A 20,347-nucleotide genomic window follows, 5' to 3' on the forward strand; every position below is an offset into this window, starting at 1 on the left:
AAACCTCAGACTTCAATACCAGATAAACTCCGAATATCAAAATAATTACACTGTCGTAACAAAGTAGAGACAAGAGAATCGTTGTAGAGTTTAAATTCTATAATAATAAATGTATTAATATAATTTCATTATAATATAATTTACAATGTTCTAAATAAGTACGTACATGTATTTACAAAAATGCAAGTTGTATAGACACTACATTCTTGCGGGACGTGTGAGCTCTGGCACTAGACACCAGCCGCGACCACTCTGAGGGCTTCCACTGACCAGTCCGCAAGTTACAATATTTACACTTCAGTTTATTCGTTACAAATGACTAGAAATAAGACAATATTTGGCAGCATCTTAGGCTAGTATTGTTGAGTATCATAAATGCAATAGAAATTGTTATCAATTATTTATTTCACCTGTCATGTAATTCGTTTAGTTTTCCCTATCATGTTTAACTATTCTCAGTGGGTGCTCGTATTTGGATGAATATTAAAGTAAATCATAAATATTGTGGTAACAAGTGTTATCAGTTTGTTTAGTTATAATATACAATTTTTAATTCTTGGGAATTTAAAGATACAGGTGCTATCGCTTTTTATTTAAGTGAAAACAACAATTTAATATTTCAATGAATTCTGTCTCTCACAATCATTTCACTATCTGAGACAGCTGATGGACGGATCACACACAATAGACGAAACAATAATTATTAGGCAGATCTTAGTGCTCATATTGAAGATAGTCCAAGTATTCCGAGAATCAAGAAATTCCTGCACTATAATAAAATACAATGTAATAAGTTTAGTAACTGCTTTTAGGGCAGATTGGTGTAGAGATGTGAGGAGTTCGCCGCGCGGTACACTGAAGTGAGTCGAGGGTCCAAGTTCTGGTATTCTTTGCCAGATCGCGGCCGAAGCGTACTAGTCGTTTGCCGCACCACCCTGTGGCGGAAAATACAATTCCGTTAATATACTTATTGATTTATTAATTACAGTAGCCAGTATAAGATGCAATCTTACCGCATGGTGATTGGAGTATCCGAAGATGAATGTGACGAACAGATAGATAAGGTCTCTATGTAATCAGACATATCGGAGGTACCACTTGATGTGCTATGTGTGTCCATTATTCCTAAAACAAAAATACATTATTGATTTTGCGCTAATGTATGACTATGTTTGTTACACAAACACGTCATTATGATTTGTTAATTACCTCTTAAAGGCTTGACAGACAAGACTGGCACTTCAGCTTCTGCTGAAGAAGATTTGGCGGGCACTCGTATTCTCTGCAAGGTAGCGAAATCTCTCAGTGGATCTGTAGACTTAGAGCGTCGAGGTAGCGAGGTGTGGATGCACGCAGCAGCTCGTCTCGCGCTGCGGTAATGCCGCCGAGTCGCTGCAGTCGTCAGGGGAAGCTCGAATTCCGCTATATCGGCTCCGGGCCTCAACGAACAACTTGAAACTCCAGAATCATTTGAACTGGATGAATCCCTATTTCCTCCTGCTTTACCCGGTACTGAAGACGACCGTTTTGTCGGCGGCAATCCTCGACCTCTGGCGCCCTTTGACGCTTCGGAGCTGTCTGCGTCTGAATGCTTATTATCTGCGGCACAGTCGCAAGGAGTTGAAGTGCGGTCACCATCAAGAGCAATATTTCGAAGTGTTTCAATTGAAGACGTGGACCCACGACTACCAACGCTATCTTCAAATTCTTTAACGTCTTCAAGAAATCTGGATGAATCCGCAGAACATGATCGCTTTCTGTACTCTATTCTCTCGATGCGTTCGCGGGGCGCTTCAGAGCTTGATTGAGTATCACCAGCCGTTTGTCGAACTTCTTCTGGCCCACAAAGAGTTGGATTGCTAGCTGATTTTTCTTCTAGTAATCTATTAATTGGACTCTTGGTTGGATGTTTCAAAGTGTGAAATGCAAATCCGCCTATAGGAGACATTGGAGTATAGCCTGCTGGGAGAGATTTATTTTGTTCAAATTTATTACTCTCAATTGTGTTTGGTTCCATCATTAAGTAGTCATCGCTCGTACTACAACTTGTAGATTCCTTTTTATCGTTTTTGGCCTGAAGATGGCCACATTTAGTGCATGTTGGCTTTCCATCTGCATTTGTGAAAGAAGCCGGTTTTAGATTGGCCGTAATTGCATCTAGCTCTGACTGTGTAACTCCGGCTTTCTTCAACAAATCTTTTGCATTCTCATAATGTTCTAAAGATAAAGCGAAATTAAGATTTTCATAATTAGCCAGTGGTCCTTCATCGACTTCAACAGTCTTCGAATCATGGCTTCGACTGATCTGGCAATGCGGGACGTTGTCAATCTGACAATCACGTGATTTTCTTCTTGTCTTACGAGACACATCAATTGTAGCGTATAATGCACTACGATCACTACTAGTATTTGGCATCATGTTTTCCTTGTTTGGCACCAAGTTGTCACTTGACACAGTATTTTTCCTACAATACGGCAATTTTATCCAGTTATTGGCCCAATCCGTTACTCGCTGACAGGCGCAATTAGCTGGCTGGAAGTTTTCGTCAGTATCAATGATCGTGGGCTCTTTTGGCCTCTTTCCAAATTTCAGCAAACATCCGCAAGGCTTTTTTAATATGAGGGTATTTGAAGTAGTACTTTTTGTGATCCTAAATAAATCATTATTTAGACATTCCTTAAGCCTTTTTGGAGTATCGTAGTATTCTCCTTCAACCTGAGGAAAAGAAAAGTAATAAAAATCAATAATTTATGTACAATAACTTCATTATTACAATCATGAAATATACGAGTAATTAAGAGTGAATATTTACCTCTGTCGATGGGAGTTTTGGAACATCATAATTTTCATAAGGACCTACTTTAGAATTATTTTCTTCTATCGTTGCCACGTGCACGCAGCTGCAGGTTTGGGAGGGGAGTGGCATCGGGGGCTTATGGACAAGGTTCAGCTCTAATCTAGTGGGCTTGGGGGGCCTATCCGGGGGTCGATCCGTACAGCGGCATAATTCTTCAGTCTTATTAGTTTTACTAGAAATAATGTCACAACTTTGAGTATTTTCTTGAGGGAGAGATTCTTGTGTATTTTCATTAACTGCTTCCATAGTCCACGCAGGGTTGAAGTGCTTTGCACCTGGCGTGAGGGCTGCGGTGGAAGACCTCGACAATGCGCCTAACTTCGATATGCAGCTCATGCACCGCTCTAGCGTTACATTGCTGTTTCCATTCCACGCATTTGTATCGGTTCCTTCCATAGTTTCGTTGACTGAAGCTGTGTCTGCTAAGCCTAGGTCTTGGAAATTAGTTCTTTCAGCCGATGGCCAATACGGAGATATGGCACCAGCCTCCTCCCCGGTACAAGGATCTTCGTACAGACGAAGGTCCATCGGAGGCAGTGAATGATCGATGGTGTTCAACTCAGATAGTCGCGTGTCAGGTCGATACGCCTTATGTGACTTCGGACTGTCTCCTCCTGTTGTACAACAAAGACATGGTTTCAGAAAAATTCAATTATTGTTGTAGCTCTTTTAAAATATCATATTTAAATTACCTTCATTCCTCTTAGAATTCAGTGGTCGCCTTTTCGGTGACAAGCGACCCTGGGAAGCCAGGTCAAAGTCGTGCGCCAGCTCCTTGGCTTGATCGGTGATAAGGACGTGTAATCCTTCACCTTTCCCGCAATGTGAGCCGCCTTCGAAGCAAAATCTGCCTTCGACCACGCCATAACGCCTGAGTAAAAAACCATTTCATTAGTATAATGATATACATATTTGTATATGACGTGACGTGTGTATCAAGTTGCAGTGGGCGGGGCACATAGCTCGTAGAGACGATGGCCGTTGGGGCAGAAAAGTTCTCGAATGGCGACCACGGGCTGGAAGACGTATCGTGGGCAGGCCTCCTACTAGGTGGACCGACGATCTGGTGAAGGTCGCGGGAAGAGCCTGGATGCGGGCAGCGCAGGACCATTCATTGTGGAAAACCTTGGAGAAGGCCTTTGTCCAGCAGTGGACGTCATTCGGTTGAAACTAACGATACGACGTGTCAGTGTCTAGTAGTAGCCTAGTGCAGGCAGTATACCTGAGGTGCTGCAGCTCCCAAACGCCGAGCAGCCGCGGTGGCACGCCGGCGGTGAGCGCGAAGCGGCGCTCGTGCAGGTGCAGGCGCGCGGGGCCGGCGGGCACGCGCTTGCCGCCGCCGCCACCGCCGCCGGACCCGCCGCCGCCGCCGCTGCCTACCAGCACCAAGTAGTGCCGCGGCTCGCCCAAGTGCGAGCTCACTTTCACCTGTTATGAACATCGTATTGCCATGAATTTTTGCAGAAGGTTAAACATACCAACATTTGAACTAAAGATAACTATTTAGTTTAAAGTAACTTAACTACTGTTATTTATCACGGGCTTGAGTCACAACAGCGTCGTGATTTTAACGCATGCCGCGTTTACGAGTACTTTACAATTGAGATATCTAGACAAAATATCAAAGCGTTTGTGTTTGGCCTTGTTGTATAGGCACAACGAGTGGCCGGAACTTGGCCGCGGCCCAGAGGCGGTTCATAAGCGGTCAGCGCACGAGCCACGAACACAGTGGCTTTGATTGCTACTTTTATTCGAGCCAAACAATAAAAACCGGCAATCAGCGTTTGATGCCAAACGCATATAAAGCAGATGTTCAATTTAAAAGAAAAACATCAGTTTTCATTTCTAAGTTTTCAGTGCAATGCACTTTATGTTTGCACTATGTACATGCCAAGTTCTGCAGCGCTTTGTCGCTCATCTGTCAATAAAATTTTTGCTCACACATGAGAACCTCGCTTTACGGTGCTTGCACTCAACCACCCAAAACGTGAATCAAGTCTAGTAGCCAAAAAGAAAAATGATAAATTTTTTGCTTTTTGGCTCAAGCTCTCCCGACTCGAAGAAATACGTACTATGCTCTGACAGGCAACCAAGTGATTTTCCTCACCTGCCACTGGATGAGCCGCTCGCGGGTCTCAAAGGCCAGGATGGCGACGAGGTCGCGGCACACGAGCGCGAGCGTGTTGGAGTGCTTGTCGAGCGTGAAGCCGCTCTCGCAGCCGAGGTACTGCTGCAGCGACAGCGACGCCTTCGAGTTCCGGTACAGCTACAGGCAGATATCCTCACCTGCCACTGGANTCCAGGTGTGTCACAGCTCTGTTAACGACGACTTTGACCTCCAGCGATTTTGGGAATTAGAAACAATTTCTGAACAAAAGTCTCTCACTCCTGATGAACTTTTGTGTCAATCTTTTTTTGAAAACACGCATACGCGTAATGAGTGTGGGCGNTGCCCGCGCCGCCCCAGCGCGCCTTCGAGTCGCGGTACAGCTGCAGGTGCACGCAGTCTGCGACAAATGTGTACAGCTTAGTTATAAACACATGACGTAGTAGCATACAGATGTGGGCAACAAAGCAGTTTTGTATATTCTTCAGTCTTAACTAAACAATAAAAACTTTTCAACAACGAATTATAGGTAAAAGATTTTATCGCCAATAACACATTACTCATTCTTACATTACTCATAATTCCGATATTGTTTTCTATTTATGATGCTCAAAACTTTTTGAAATATACAAAGAATAGAGTGCTTTTGTGCTGCCTAATATTTTCTTTTTTAATTTAGTAGGTACGCCAAATTTATTTTTGTATGTAACTGTGCAGTTTCTTCTTGCATTTAAACTGTTGAAGTTATTTACTGACATGCCTTAATAAAGTTTACATTTCGCGCTATAAATACCAATTCCCAGTACAATTAAACACAGCTGCGGAACAATAAATCGGCGAATACTATCAGCATTCAACACATCAGCTTATTATATTCGGATCAATAATAACAATAGTGTCAACAGCACATGGCACAATAGACGGGCAATAAAATCTCAATCAGCGGGCGCTGTGTCGTTATTTGCATTTCCCGATGGGCCAAAGGGTAGGGTATCGAGCGAGGGCCGGGACTGTCCCATTCTTCGGGGTTTATCGACGAGAAATAAGTGCAGACCTTGCGCCGAGTGCAGGGCGCCCGGGGTAAACGACCTATGACGCACTTCACTAAAATACAAATCGTAGTTGAGACATTTTACAGAGTCTCCTTGTTACTGACACTTAATAATAATACAGTATCATTTTTTTAACAACATCTTAGTACGTAAATGCGTCGTAATTTATTCAATTCAATAAACTTACCGTTTGATAAACAAATTTTAATCNTCTATAACAATTTTAATATTTTTTTCTTCATGTGCTATATAGGAAATATTAATATTGCAAACAATTCATCACGGCTTATCTACCTAACAGACTGCATGAAATAATTGTCTGTAAATAAATCTTAATCCGTGTAGGTACGTTAGAAAACGATGACTTACGAGTAACCGTGGTACCCTTTGTAAAATAACATCAAGGGAAATCACGCGAGATGACTGTTATGTCGCAAATGCAAAGATAAAGAAAACAAATGCCCATCGGGGGCCATCCCTAAACACGCACTTAGCGAGGGGGTCAGCGGGCGACAGATTTTGTACTTTGGAAGAAAAATGACCCACAAACGCGGAGGGGAGCACTGATAAAGCACTTGAAATTTTTATTTTGTATTTTAAATAGAATCACAAAAAATGTTATGTGGATAAAGGAGATTTTTCCTTTGTTTTATTTCAGTTAAACATTCCTACAATACATTTCTGTTTTCTATCAGAAGTTAATCTAAGGTTCCACTTTTTAATATGATGTAATCTACTTCCAAGAAAATGAAATTACACATGAGTAATATTGTGTCACCACCTCGTCCCTCCCTGAAAAAAGTTCTTGGAATAAAAAGGTCCATTACATTTAATTTCAACCTGCCCAAATTCCAACCCGCCAGTGACGCGAGTTATCGCGGCAATCCCCTGTACGCTATTATGAGTCAATGTTGTGTGTCAAATGCGTTACCTGAGACTATTTCACAGTATTATTTCGATATGCTCTACGCGTCTTACTCTCTCGCACAGTATACGAGTGAACGAGCAAAGATTTAGCGACATCTGCTCGCTGCTCCTCTGGACGTAGTCGCCGAGCAACGTCTCTACAAAAAACTCGCCCGTCCATGAACGATTTACCACCTATTACACAATAACATTTTTCTTTCGAAACCATTGGAGCAAAATTATTTGTCAATAGAAGCTCAAAAAGAAGGCCATAAAACGTAATGGGAATAGCCTCAATATTTACTCGTCGTCCTAAACAAATAGCTATGTTATTATGTACCAACTTCATGTTCTCAACGATGGTTAATATTCTTATTAGACGTTTAAGATAGGTAAGTAAATATTTTTTTTTGTGCTATGGCTCAAATATTTATTTCAGACTACACCTAAAACTAAACAATTATCTACTCAATACAAAATATTCGTAAACATACATATTTATTCAAGATAAATGCCAATACAAGTGAGGTGCATACACTTCCTATGCACTCGTGTTAGACAAGAAGAGCTTTATTTCCGTTCCGGCGCGTCATGTGGGGTCCCGTCACAGCGACACTCCAGCCCAGAGGAAGTGTGTTACAACAAACAGATCTCTACTATCGTGTGGAGACGCAGTGTTTAATTACCCGCTGCCTTTAATGTACAGGCCGATTCATTTACATTCACAACATCATTTTTGTAGCTTTTGCAAGTGGTTGGTTCCGTGTTTGTAGAGTAATTTTTACGTTCCTAAATGCAAACTTTGGTTAATCATTAGTACTATGAACGGTTAAATCAAAATCAATTATTATGGCTGGGTTGCACCATCTTACTTTAACTTTGACAAACGTCAAAAATTTGTCAAACTCCATACAAAAAGCACCGGTTATTGTCAAAGTTACGGTCCAAGTATGTTAGTGCAACTCAGCCTATGAAATTACTCATTAAATTACATCAACAGATTTTAATTGTATCCATTGCATTTATAAAGTTTTCGTACTGTCCAAAATATTTGGTCAACAAAATTTTTTTCTATTCATCATAATTAAATATGATCACCATGTACGTGTGATTTACCATAATCTGTGGCGAGAAGCGTCAATACAGAGATGCGTGCGCGTCGGTCGTGACGTCACACGCGCGGCTTTGATATAAACCGTACACTCGTAAAACAATTTATACTCTGTTGATTGCCTTCATTTAGTGCTGTACCACCCTCGACGTTTCAGGGTTTTCCTTTATGCCGAGCTCTACTTATCATTATACTACATTCCTAACATAATAGTAATAGGTATAAGATCTCTTATTAGGTAACTCAATTTACTGCAAATATTAAAAACATGACCAGTATTTCGCAACGACTGCGACAACGATAATAATAAAAGATGCATACAGAGTTGTACTCGTTGATCAAATTACAAATAATTGTTTGCGTGAGACATTATAGCGCCATTTTTCACTTGATGAACTGCGTGAATATTTCATGAGACGGGCGCATCGCAATTAACGAAAAACTTCCACACTGCGACCGATAATCAGCCGTAATTCTGCGCAAACATAAAATTTTCAATGCAAATTAACGAAATTGGTATCAAATTTTCCGTGGCGGGTGGCCGGTCCAATTATTATATTTAAATAATGTGTGAGCGATCGTTAGAGGCGCGGTTCGTATAATTTGCGTTTCAATTAGTGTGCACTCGGCGCGGTAATTACGGCGCTAACCTCGCCGCGGCGGATGCTGGGCCAGGCGGCGCCCTGGCGGTAGGCTCGGCCTGCTTCTTGCCAAAAATATTCCTGATGAAGCTAAATAGTGTATGTGTCTGTCTGTCTATGTCTTTTTGTTTCTTTGAACTGTATGTCACCACAGTCTAACATCTATGAATTATGTGGAAATCACTTTCTCATAAGCTCATGAGGAAGCTTTCAGCTCAAACAGACTTTGTCCACCTGAGCTTTTTGCTATTACATTATAAGTGGGTACTTCTTATATTTTTTTTTATTTATTAATTAGTGTGATATAAAAGTGTATAAATAAAGTTTAGTTCTCGCAATATAGTCCAGTCAATAAAGCATTATAGATGGAAATCCGTGGAACACAATTTTTGACATCGGGACTTTATTTAGACTAGTTAGGAGGTGAACATAGCAAAAGTCCCCGCTCTTAGCCCTTGAGCCGCCGGAGAGAGGGGAGTTTAAAGGTACCACTTTTCGGTTTTTCGCTTAATCCTCGGAAACTATGCGTCCTAGTGACATGACTACTATGAACCAAAAAAAGCTTATTCAATTTTCTACAGGTGAGATAGTCAAGTTATTCTATATCTTGTATAGTTTTCGCGGCATCTGCTCTAGAAGGTCTGTAATATTGGAAATTTTATTTTTGTCTTACATGTTCCCATTAGGAGAAAATCGACTAAATCAACATTGAGCTAATATTCTAGACGTGCGGGAGCATGTTAAGCCTAGTTCCAGGGAGGGGACTGCACCGTGCGTATATTTAGACGAACCACTTGGAGCCACTTTTGACTCCTCATCACTCAAAAAGTACTGTGCATTAACACTTTAAATTTGGCTCATGTGTTGAGACTTGCAAGATAAACATCAGCTTCAAATTTCATAAACATACCTCAAACGGTTCTTTAGGTATTGACGTCCAAAAATCTACATGGCTGACCTATAAGACCAAATTCTAACCACTTCCAGATGACCTTAAAGGTTCAAATTTGGTATCCAGATAGGTAGTTGTGTGAATACAAAGAAACAAGTAAAAAATCAGTAAATTTTAATATTTCACAGGTGATAGATAGATTTTAGTGCCCTAAATGTCGATTTTTGAACGTCAATGCCTAAATAACCGTTTGAGGTATATTTATGAAATTTTAAGCTGATGTTTATCTTGCAAGTCTCAACACATGAGCCAAATTTGAAGTGTTAATGCACAGTACTTTTTGAGTGATGAGGAGTCAAAAGTGGCTCCAAGTGGTTCGTCTAAATATACGCACGGTGCAGTCCCCTCCCTGGAACTAGGCTTAACATGCTCCCGCATGTCTAGAATATTAGCTCAATGTTGATTTAGTCGATTTTCTCCTGATGGGAACATGTAAGACAAAAATAAAATTTCCAATATTACAGACCTTCTAGAGCAGATGCCGCGAAAACTATACAAGATATAGAATAACTTGACTATCTCACCTGTAGCAAATTGAATAAGCTTTTTTTGGTTCATAGTAGTCATGTCACTAGGACGCATAGTTTCCGAGGATTAAGCGAAAAACCGAAAAGTGGTACCTTTAAACCGCCCTCTCCCCGCCGGCTTAAGGGCTAAGGGCGGGGACTTTTGCTATGTTCACCTCCTAACTAGTCTAAATAAAGTCCCGAGGTCAGAAATTGTGTTCCATGGATTTCTCTCTACACCGTCGTTAAAGCATTCATTGACTGGACTAATAGGTTTACGTGTAAGGATTGTATAATTATGTCAACGTGAAATTGTGAACTCTGTCAGTTTATAATATAACGCGTTAGATTGTAAACTAACAGTGGGTTAGGTTAGGTTAGATTGTAATTTAACTACGTCAGATTATAATCTGGCGGAATTCACAATTTTACGTTGACATAATTATACATGGAAACTTTATAGATATGATCACATTAAATTCATGCAGTAGACGTACAAGATAAGTAAATCCAGCAGTGGACATCATTTGACTGAAAAGAACGAACAAAGTCAGTTCGATTCATTGCTAGTACACCTACCAATTATATTTCTATTATGTTGTTTCACTGCACTCGTTTGATCCGTTCGAGCCCTACAGCGAAAATGCAAAGTCAGTTTACGGAAGCACGGTTTATTTGCCTTGGACTACGGTTTTAAATTCGCTTAGCAGAAGGTTCATCAACTAGTTCGTTAATTTAGTTGAGTTTACTAGTTTTTTGTTCAAAATGCTACGAATACCAGTGCAGTGTCTTAAATACGAGGTAGGCATGTTCTATTTTATTGCAAAAACCAACTTACAGGCTCATAGAAGGGCGACAAATATGGCGGAAAAGTTCATAAATTAGAATCAAAAACTTATAATCTTAGGCTGAGTTGCACCACCTAATTTTGACCGTAACTATAACGATAACCGGTGCTTTTTGTATGGAGTTTGACAGATTTCTGACGTTTGTCAAAGGTAAAGTAAGATGGTGCAACCCAGCCTTAATATTTTTCTGCTGTGCCTTTTCCCATTTCATTTGAGGTCGGCCTTTCTGTTTGTGATGTTGAGTTGTCTGATGGGTGACCTGAGCTTTTTTAAAACGTTCATAAATATTATCATGTAAAACAATTAATTTTACATAAAAAATTAGCAACCATGCATCAATAAACACCCATTTGTCCTTCGACATCACCGCGTCCACTCTCCGCGCGCTTCAGTGAGCTCCACCGGCCGGCTGGCGCTCTCCAATCGCGCGAATTAACAAAAGCCCAATTACTTGATGAGGGAAGGCGAAAAGCGAACATTTGGGACGGGACGGTCCTTCAATTAGGCCGGCGGATCTCTAATCGTAAATTCATTCTTTGACGACTGCGCCACACAGGACTTTCAGCTGTAAATTCATGATTTGGGTACTCGTACTTGCATAAATAGACTTCTAATAAACTTACATAGGCTCTCAAAATGTAAGTAAGTTTTCTATTTAGATTATTATTTTTTATATTATGTGAGCTTGTTATTGTCTTTTCTTAATAAGTACATTATAGTTATTATAGAAATAGAAATATTTATTTGTCTTTGAATAGGGTGTACAGAAGGTCGAAAATAACAAAATATGATCACCTATCCAGCCATCAACAATAGCATGCAAATATATCGAAGAAATATTGATATTACATATAATTATTACGTTATTACTTTTTGCTGATTATTCCCTATAGCTTAAAAATTCTTGGAGAGAGTAGAATAATCGCGCGACAAGCCACTTTTGCAATGTGGTCTTAAACTGATTAAAGGACAGTTCTTTAATATCTTGAGGAAGTTTATTATAGATTTGGACACACATGCAGAAACAGTTTTTTTGAATACTTTTTGGGATGAACTCAAGGACTAGTCTATTGCAATTCCTATATCCATATACCTTTTGCATACTAAATTGAATAAACTCGATTTTATACCATGTTATAGACATAGAACCTACCTACTTCGTGATGTTACATTTTTTAAATAATACGCAGTATTATAAAGTCACAATACATTACCTACCAAAAGTCAGCATGTTATCTTAACAAATTGTCAATGAAATACGAATTGACCTGTCAGCTCAAAACAATGACAATCGATCGATCTGGAGGCAGTTGTAAAATCCCAGTTAGAAAATCACGAGAGCAAAGGTTAAAGTGCCCCCGTCACGCGGCCTATTGATTTATCCGGTACCTGCAGCGTAATAAGACTCTAAGCCCCGGGCGCGACGTGCGCCGGGTCACAATGACCCAAGCGGCGGGGTCTCCTTGCCAAAGGCGAAGTCATCCCACTTTCTTAGGAGCACATTTTTACCAAACTGATGCATCATTACCGCAACGATGTCTCGATTTTCAAAGATGTAATATGCACCATAGGAATTTAACTGCTCTTATTTTATAATAATGACGTAATGATTATTCAGCCTAAATCCAAGATTAAAAATCACTCCTGGATGAGTTGCTTGAAAGCCACATTATGGGCAAATCTACTTTTCCTGAAAAAGTTACTATAACTTTTAACATGACATGTTATTATTTAATAGGCTCTTACAATAATAATTCTGCTGTAGGAGACAATACTGAGTTACTCATCTTTCGTTGAAGCTCAATATTGTGAAAGCTTGAAAGTCAAATACACGTTCTTCAGTGAAAGACCGCTTGGTGGTCTGAGTTTGAGCAGAAAGTCAAACACAAAATTACAATACTAAGACAGAGTTGTTATCTTTTAAAGAAAATCTAAGGGAGACGTCAATTGACCCGCTCCGGTCACGGTGCGTGTGCAAGGCAATGAGAGCGCCGCGGTGCGACGTGCCTTGGGTCCCAACGACCCGCGCCTGCTCCTCAGAAGCACTGCAAGTCATCGGCGTTGATAAAGACACGCGGGGAATTCATTAAAATGTACTAAATATATTGGGTAAAGGGTAGGCATTAGTTATTGAGCACAAACTAATTAACTACACTTTAGTTACAATAATAATTAAAGAGACGAATAGAAGACTCAAAATAACTAGTCATCGCTGAAACTTTTTATGCGGTGAGCTTTTCACTAAAACCAGTGCAATCTCTAAAACGATGTCTCTAATTTAACTGTATTGTACACAATGTAGAGCCAATAAATGGGTAAGTAAGAGGTTTGCTCTTATCAAAACACAAAGGCACTAAAAATGTTGACTTGACTTCCTATGTTTAGCTGACGTCCTTTGTTAGGCCATTACGAGGTGCATGTCGCCCGTCCCCGGGGACCGGTCGGAGCGCCCTCGCACCGCGGGCCGAGCGTTAACAAGCGCCGTCCGCATCAGTAGGGTTAGACGTGCGTTGATAACGCCAGATAAGGTCCAACGCGCCAATGATTACAATCACTTCACTAGACTATCTCGGTATTGGTTTTAACGCACATTTAAGCAAATTATAAATTAATAGTCCAAGTGCACGCAAAAATATTTCGGGCACTGGATAGCTCCATTTGTCTTGTAGACTTTGAACTGCTGTCTTAAACATGAGATACCTAGATGGTATAAACAATGTAGGTAACAGAGCCTTGTCCTTGAATAGAACGAAAGTCACAACTTCGAACTGTGATTATCCGTCCACCGACTTCCTGGACGTAAACCATTTTAATGACATACACAATAGACTTATTACACAAAATCACCCAAAACAGGTGAATTTCGAGGGCTGATAGGAACAACGTAGAGAATTGAAAATCCAATTTTAAAATTTGACGGTACTTTACATTATGTTAATTACTTTAATACGTGATTTATTTAATCTCATCATTTTCTCTGTTATCAGATAATCTGTAGTATCATCTGGCTACAATAATTAAGCCGTCACGTCCCAATTAGTCCTTTGAAATTGGAACTGACTATTTCTCTTTTGATTACCGAAACTGCGCATGTCGTTAATACTGCCGCTAAGACGGAGCCGTTGTCGGGGCTCGTTCGGATCTAGATGTAAAATTGTTAATTGATGTGACGCACATAGAACTAGTANAGCTAGTAGAAGAACTTGGCGACCAAAATAGCAAACAACATGTTCTAAAGAATTATAAGACTATAAATTATTGATTCGTAGAAGATAAAATCAAACTGTAATTAATTGTAACTTCTACCGCTAGCTAGGAAAGGAAAGTTTATTTACATTCTGTGTTTCGTGTATTTCGTGGTATTTTATAATTTTATTTAGCTGAATATACATTAAAATAAAATAATTACAACGCTTCCGCCAATCCTAGCTGATGGGTGGTTCCCCAGAGCTTTTTCTAAGTTCCCCTATCCCTCCGAACTCTGCCATTGTTCGCAGTATCAGTGACTTGGCCCTCGCTCTTGAGCTTTCGCACCACGTCGTAGTCGCAGGGCTTACAAGCTCACTGAACGAACACGGACAAAGAAATCGAAAATATCAAGATAAAAATAGTGTGTTGCCTATTAACATTCATAATTTAATTTAAATATAATTCAATAAATTGTTATTATAACAAAAGAGATTGATGCAGATTGAAGCCGTGGCAACAGAATGTAGATTATGAAATATCACAACAATTTATTTGAAAACAGATCGAGATAAGTGTATGATATGCATCAATATTTTCTCACTTCAATATGGAAAGATAGTGTTTTAGATAAATAACATTTCGACTTTGAAGGACCCCATGTTTGGTTCATATTTTCCATAGTTACAAAAATAATCAAAGTAACCCTTGTTATAATTGCATTAATGACGTGTATAATTATTAAAATAAACACCAAATGGCACCCCTAAGTTGTCCCCGCGCGGTCACGGCTCGCTGCGCGGCGCACTCCGCGCGAGACCACTCGTCACGTGTCGTGTGCGTCGCGCACGCTACGCTGACGTCGCGCTTACGTGCCGCCAGGCATAGGTCAGATACATGAAGTAGGTATACTCGGGCTTCTACAAATATCGTTGCCGTTAATTAAATCAAATTGATGGCATATGTGACTACGAAAGTCACTCGTAGTAAGTATACTAAATTAACTATTACCAAGCTTTCTTAAAGGTTTATGTCAAAATTGTAGCCTCAGATATTTCCACAACTGCCTGTAAACCAGTGCCTACGTAGTATCCTTGCGACGATACTTAATTAGACGTATTAATAAGAAATTATGTGGATTAATAGACCCTTCTGTATAAATTGCCGTTGTGTGGGGTGCCGATGACTGGCGTGTCAAGTTTCGCGCCGCAATTCGATCTGCACCTGCCGCTGCTGCCACGTCGCGGCGCGTCGCGTTTGCGATAGTTTTGATTCAATTACGGGAGCGAAAGTTTCGCGTGACGATTTGAGTGGTGTTTATTTTCATATAGGCACCCCTCTACATCTCTACATTTGTATTCAATACCACAACCAACTCAGTAGTTGAGTAATACTTCGTACGCGTGGATCCCGTTTAAATTAAGAGCTTTTAAACTTATTAGTAACTTAATATATACAGTTTTATTAGTAACAAATATCACCAAAAGCATCCATCAAGGCTCTATCGAGCCGAAATATGCCAGGCCTAGACTAATTACAGGCTGTCCTCAATGTCACCATGTCGCAGCCAAGTGTCTAGACTCAAAAGCTTGGCGTTGAATACATGTAATTGTGCACGATCAGAGAGTGGGTCCGGCTCACTCCAGCAAGGGCGGTAATTGCTCATTACGCGCGATCGCGACTGCTTACTCCGAACTTTGATTTATTTGTTTACGTCCACCGTTTTATTCGTCGCCAGTAAAAGTAAACCTTAATTGACGTATTGTTCGGATATCTGCTGAAATACGAGTAATAACGGAGAATAAAACGATAATTAAATTATAGAGCTCGGATTGAATATCTAGCATAAAATTTGAAAAATAAAATGTTGCAAAATAAAAAACAGATTGTGTCATGTGTGCAGATTCCTGTCTGAGTCCTAAAAAAGCTTAGTTTCAAATAAGATTAATAGTTCTAATTCAAGTTTTTGCTACTATCCAGAGGACACCTCGCAGGCCCGTCGCCAGCCTAATGAACTAACCGCCCTCTTCGTTTCCTCGCCCCAGCGTTATCTAAACAGCAGCTAGTTTACAACAGGCACTATCTCACGTATTAACTTGTATAATAACAGTTATACTAAGCGTATTGTGTCGCATTTGTTTCAGTACTCTGTTTTATTATGGTTATTTCGTAAATATCTAAGATTATTTTTATCTTAACTTTCAAATAAAATCTATTAACCGGCCATATCTGACTAGTTAATTCATATTAAATGATGACCCCAGTTTCTGTGACTACTTCTGAGTACAGTGTAACTTTAAAAGCATTCATTTAGTAGTTTCGGGCTCAGAACGTCAAAAAAGTAGAGCACGGGCTTGCTGCGATTTTCTCGTATGCGGGATAACACTCCGCGTAGCATAATTCTCTCTTAATCATTACTAGCTTGGTTTCAATGGGAGTTATGTTTTGTTCAGAAGATAGACTTAATAGGAAGTAAAACTTATCAGACAGCGTTATATTATCATTAATCCCATAATCCAAAAATATATAATTCAAATTGTATAGCCAATTAGGTACATGATTGAACATGTAATTAATCATTTTGATTATAACTTTTTCATCATTTAAGATTAATTCGTCAAATTAATGGATGATGAAAGCAATAATTATTTTAAAAGAAAGTACCTGACATTAAAACTTTAATCTAGACTTACTACTGATTACAATGATTTCTTACCTTTGAACAATCTTAATTAATATTAATTAGTTACGATTATTTGATAAATTATTCTTGTATTTATCAGGCTTGAAGTTACCGATAAAAATAGCGGTTCGTCGCTTATTTTACTTGATGTCGTGTAATGGACGACGCGTACTCTATACACCAGCATTCAGATTAACCTGATCACATCAATGACAGGCTTAATTTCATCTTATCTATGAATAGTAGAGTTTATAATAATATGTATAGGCCTTACAAAAATTAATCCCTTTTAATTGCTTTTTATGAGTTAATACAAGGAAGTACACACCACACACACTTGTTCTACGTTAAACAACTCGAGTTCGCACCCATAGGTACACGAAAATAGATAGAGAAGGTAGTCTATAAAGACATTACAAAATCAGCAAAGCTGTTACCTTCACAAAAAACGTTACTGTAACAGGAGTCGAGCGACGTGCGGCGAGCAATTACGCTCATTAGCGAGCGGCGAGCGCTCGTTACGCTCGCTCATTCCGCATTCAGCTCGCCCCCGCCGCTCGCGTTCGCATAAACACTTTGAGTTGCCTCCGCCTTGATTCAAAAGTATAACGTATTAACATTCACGGGCGACGCCGAGCTATTTCCCTAACTCGTAAGTGATAAAGTAAAGAAAGGAAACTCTACAGTGGTCGGCTCGAACCCAAATTTAATAACATAAATTTCCAACGACTCTCCATGATCTGGGGTGACAATTTATTTCTACGATTTGTTCAGTAATTTACAGAATCTAGGTCATCGCTCGAGTAAAACGCGAAAATTATTGGACTTGAGAAGAATATTCCACTTCGAGCATAATGTTCAGTAATTTATTTGGTAGTTTATACGAGTATAATTTATTTAGCACCAAATATAAATGTCTTTTTTTCTTTTTTATTTCAATAGGCCACCCCAAAGCCTTTCAGGCATTTTGCCTCAGGTTGCCGCTTATTCGTATTAAAATAAGTACATCTTACGCAATTACGAATGGCATAATATCGATGTGTTTCTTTCTGGGTAAATCGTTTACGATCTACCCAGTCTATACGAGCAATTAATTTGTCGGTTGGCCAAATATAGTCGCGCTCCAATCTGCAATGATAGATATCTCCGAGACAAACCATCTCCAGATTGAACTGTTCGGTATTCGTAATGTGCAGACGAAGTTGGCTGCACCGCGTGATGGATGAGCGAGGAGCGGGGACTGTGACGTCACGCGCCACTAGCGAGCCAGTCTTGCTGCGGGAATCAGGTCGCACGAGACGTGTGGGGGCGCTAATACACGAGCTCTCGACCTCATACGAAAGTTTCATGTTGATATTATCACTCAAATAATAATATGGAAGTCTTTAAATAGACTTCGGACGCAGGTTGGCCGTAGTAAGGACAATCTGGTCAGGTGGGGATTCTTGGATGGCTTAAACATGGAGTGCAGGTGCGGTTTTATTCCCCAGTCGATGAAGCACCTGATGTCATGCCCTGAGTGCCCAAGCAACTGCACTCAGGAGGATTTGATGAGTGCTACTGACAACGCCACTCTTGTGGCGGAGTTTTGGGCTGACACTGTGTAGGTTTGTTGTCGACACGAAAAGAAGAAGATCACTCAAATGTTTGATAACTAGGATGAATTGTTTTCGGCTGTCCTTAACTATGCCGTTTGATGTCCACCGTACAGATAGTATTCATGTATGATTTATTGCACAAGGATCAATCCATCAAGAACGCTGTTTTATGAAAAGGTTTAATAATCGTCTTATCATGACATTTTAATCGATGCTAATTAACCTTAAATCGATTATCACTGTTTATAATACTCGTAGATAATATAATGTATAAATCATTTTTATGTACTCGTAATTAATGAAATAAGTGGGTCTATGAACCTATTGTTTCAAATTTTAAGAATAATTTCAAATGTTATTGCTTAGGTAAAATCGTCAAAAACGTCATAAGCCGACAGCGTGGGTGATCGCAATCTCAGATGGTTTTTTGTTCTAAGCCATTACATTATATTCTTATAAGATTAAGCCTTCTATGAAACTCTCAACAGGCGATAGACGATTTTCTGTTTTAAATTAAGTTTTAAAGCTATCCGGATATAAGCTACCATAGCATAAGTCCATCCAATTTGTCGAGTGTTATTGTGGGCACATAATCATAATCCTGTCCCGGAGCCGAGCTGCGTCCTGAGGGAGCTGGCCTAAGCCGGGACCTCCGGCGAGGTTAAGCGGGAGGTAATACGATGTATTAGAATATCGTTACACGCTCCGCAATCATCTCGACTGGGTTCCGTTGTAACAAAACAATTCAGACATTTAGGCTGGGTTTCACCATCTTACTTTAACTGACAAACGTCAAAAATCTGTCAAAATCCATACAAAATGCACCGGTTATCGTCATAGTTACCGTTTTAAAGTTAGTTGGTGCAACTCAGCCTGTGTTACGCATTTGTACGGTAGACGCCACATGTTGATTCATCCATCGCTAGTACCTGTGTTTATTTAATTTAAATATCAAATGGTGGTTTGTATTTGAAAATCAATAGAGCTTGTAAGTTTTGCATCTACTCGTAGTAAGCTATACAGGATGTTAGGTAAATGGGTATATGAGCCGACACTAGCCCATGTTAACATGGGCATATAAATGGTATGGTGAAGTCAGAAAATTGATATCTTCATTTTAATTATTTTAATTTTCATACAAATCGGATTTTATAAAAAATATTTTGTANCTAGTAAGCTATAATCACGTACTTTTTTAAGTACGTGATAAGACCAGATAAGACCAGAACGCAGAAATTTTCGTCATCTAGTAAGCTATAATCACGTACTTTTTTAAGTACGTGATTATAGCTTACTAGATGACGAAAATTTCTGCGTTCTGGTCTTATCCAAAGGTTCTCAAATAGGGGCCTGAAAATGCGGCGAAATGGTTCCAGTAAAGGATGGTACGGCAGTGTTTGCTTCGCGCTCGACTTGGCGGGGGCACTACCGTGCCCCCAGATTTGCAGGCGAAGTTGGCTGCACCGCGTGATGGATGAGGGAGTGTGACGTCACGCGCCACTAGCGAGGCAGTCTTGCTGCGGGAATCAGGTCGCACGAGACGTGTGGGGGCGCTAATACACGAGCTCTCGACCTCATACGAAAGTTTCATGTTGATATTATCACTCAAATAATAATATGGAAGTCTTTAAATAGACTTCGGACGCAGGTTGGCCGTAGTAAGGACAATCTGGTCAGGTGGGGATTCTTGGATGGCTTAAACATGGAGTGCAGGTGCGGTTTTGTTCCCCAGTCGATGAAGCACCTGATGTCATGCCCTGAGTGCCCAAGCAACTGCACTCAGGAGGATTTGATGAGTGCTACTGACAACGCCACTCTTGTGGCGGAGTTTTGGGCTGACACTGTGTAGGTTTGTTGTCGACACGAAAAGAAGAAGATCACTCAAATGTTTCATAACTA

At 40.0% G+C, this 20,347-nt stretch overlaps 1 protein-coding gene across 1 annotated transcript in view; it reads right to left on the bottom strand.

Moving 5' to 3' along the window:
• Positions 1–264: 264 nt before the first annotated feature.
• LOC114362707 (uncharacterized) overlaps positions 265–20,347 on the bottom strand; it is a 34,032-nt gene continuing 13,949 nt past the window's right edge. The window contains exons 4-11 of the mRNA XM_028318216.1: positions 5,309–5,365; positions 4,966–5,111; positions 4,081–4,286; positions 3,551–3,729; positions 2,814–3,472; positions 1,210–2,716; positions 1,014–1,125; positions 265–935 (exon numbers count right to left, since the gene is read on the bottom strand). Of these exons, the coding sequence (XP_028174017.1) occupies positions 809–935; positions 1,014–1,125; positions 1,210–2,716; positions 2,814–3,472; positions 3,551–3,729; positions 4,081–4,286; positions 4,966–5,111; positions 5,309–5,365 (2,993 nt within the window). The 3' untranslated portion in view covers positions 265–808. The remainder of the gene's footprint in view (positions 936–1,013; positions 1,126–1,209; positions 2,717–2,813; positions 3,473–3,550; positions 3,730–4,080; positions 4,287–4,965; positions 5,112–5,308; positions 5,366–20,347) is intronic.

Source organism: Ostrinia furnacalis, unplaced genomic scaffold, assembly GCF_004193835.3.
Source record: "Ostrinia furnacalis isolate ACB-3 unplaced genomic scaffold, ASM419383v2 OfSCF6691, whole genome shotgun sequence".
NCBI lineage: Eukaryota > Metazoa > Arthropoda > Insecta > Lepidoptera > Crambidae > Ostrinia > Ostrinia furnacalis.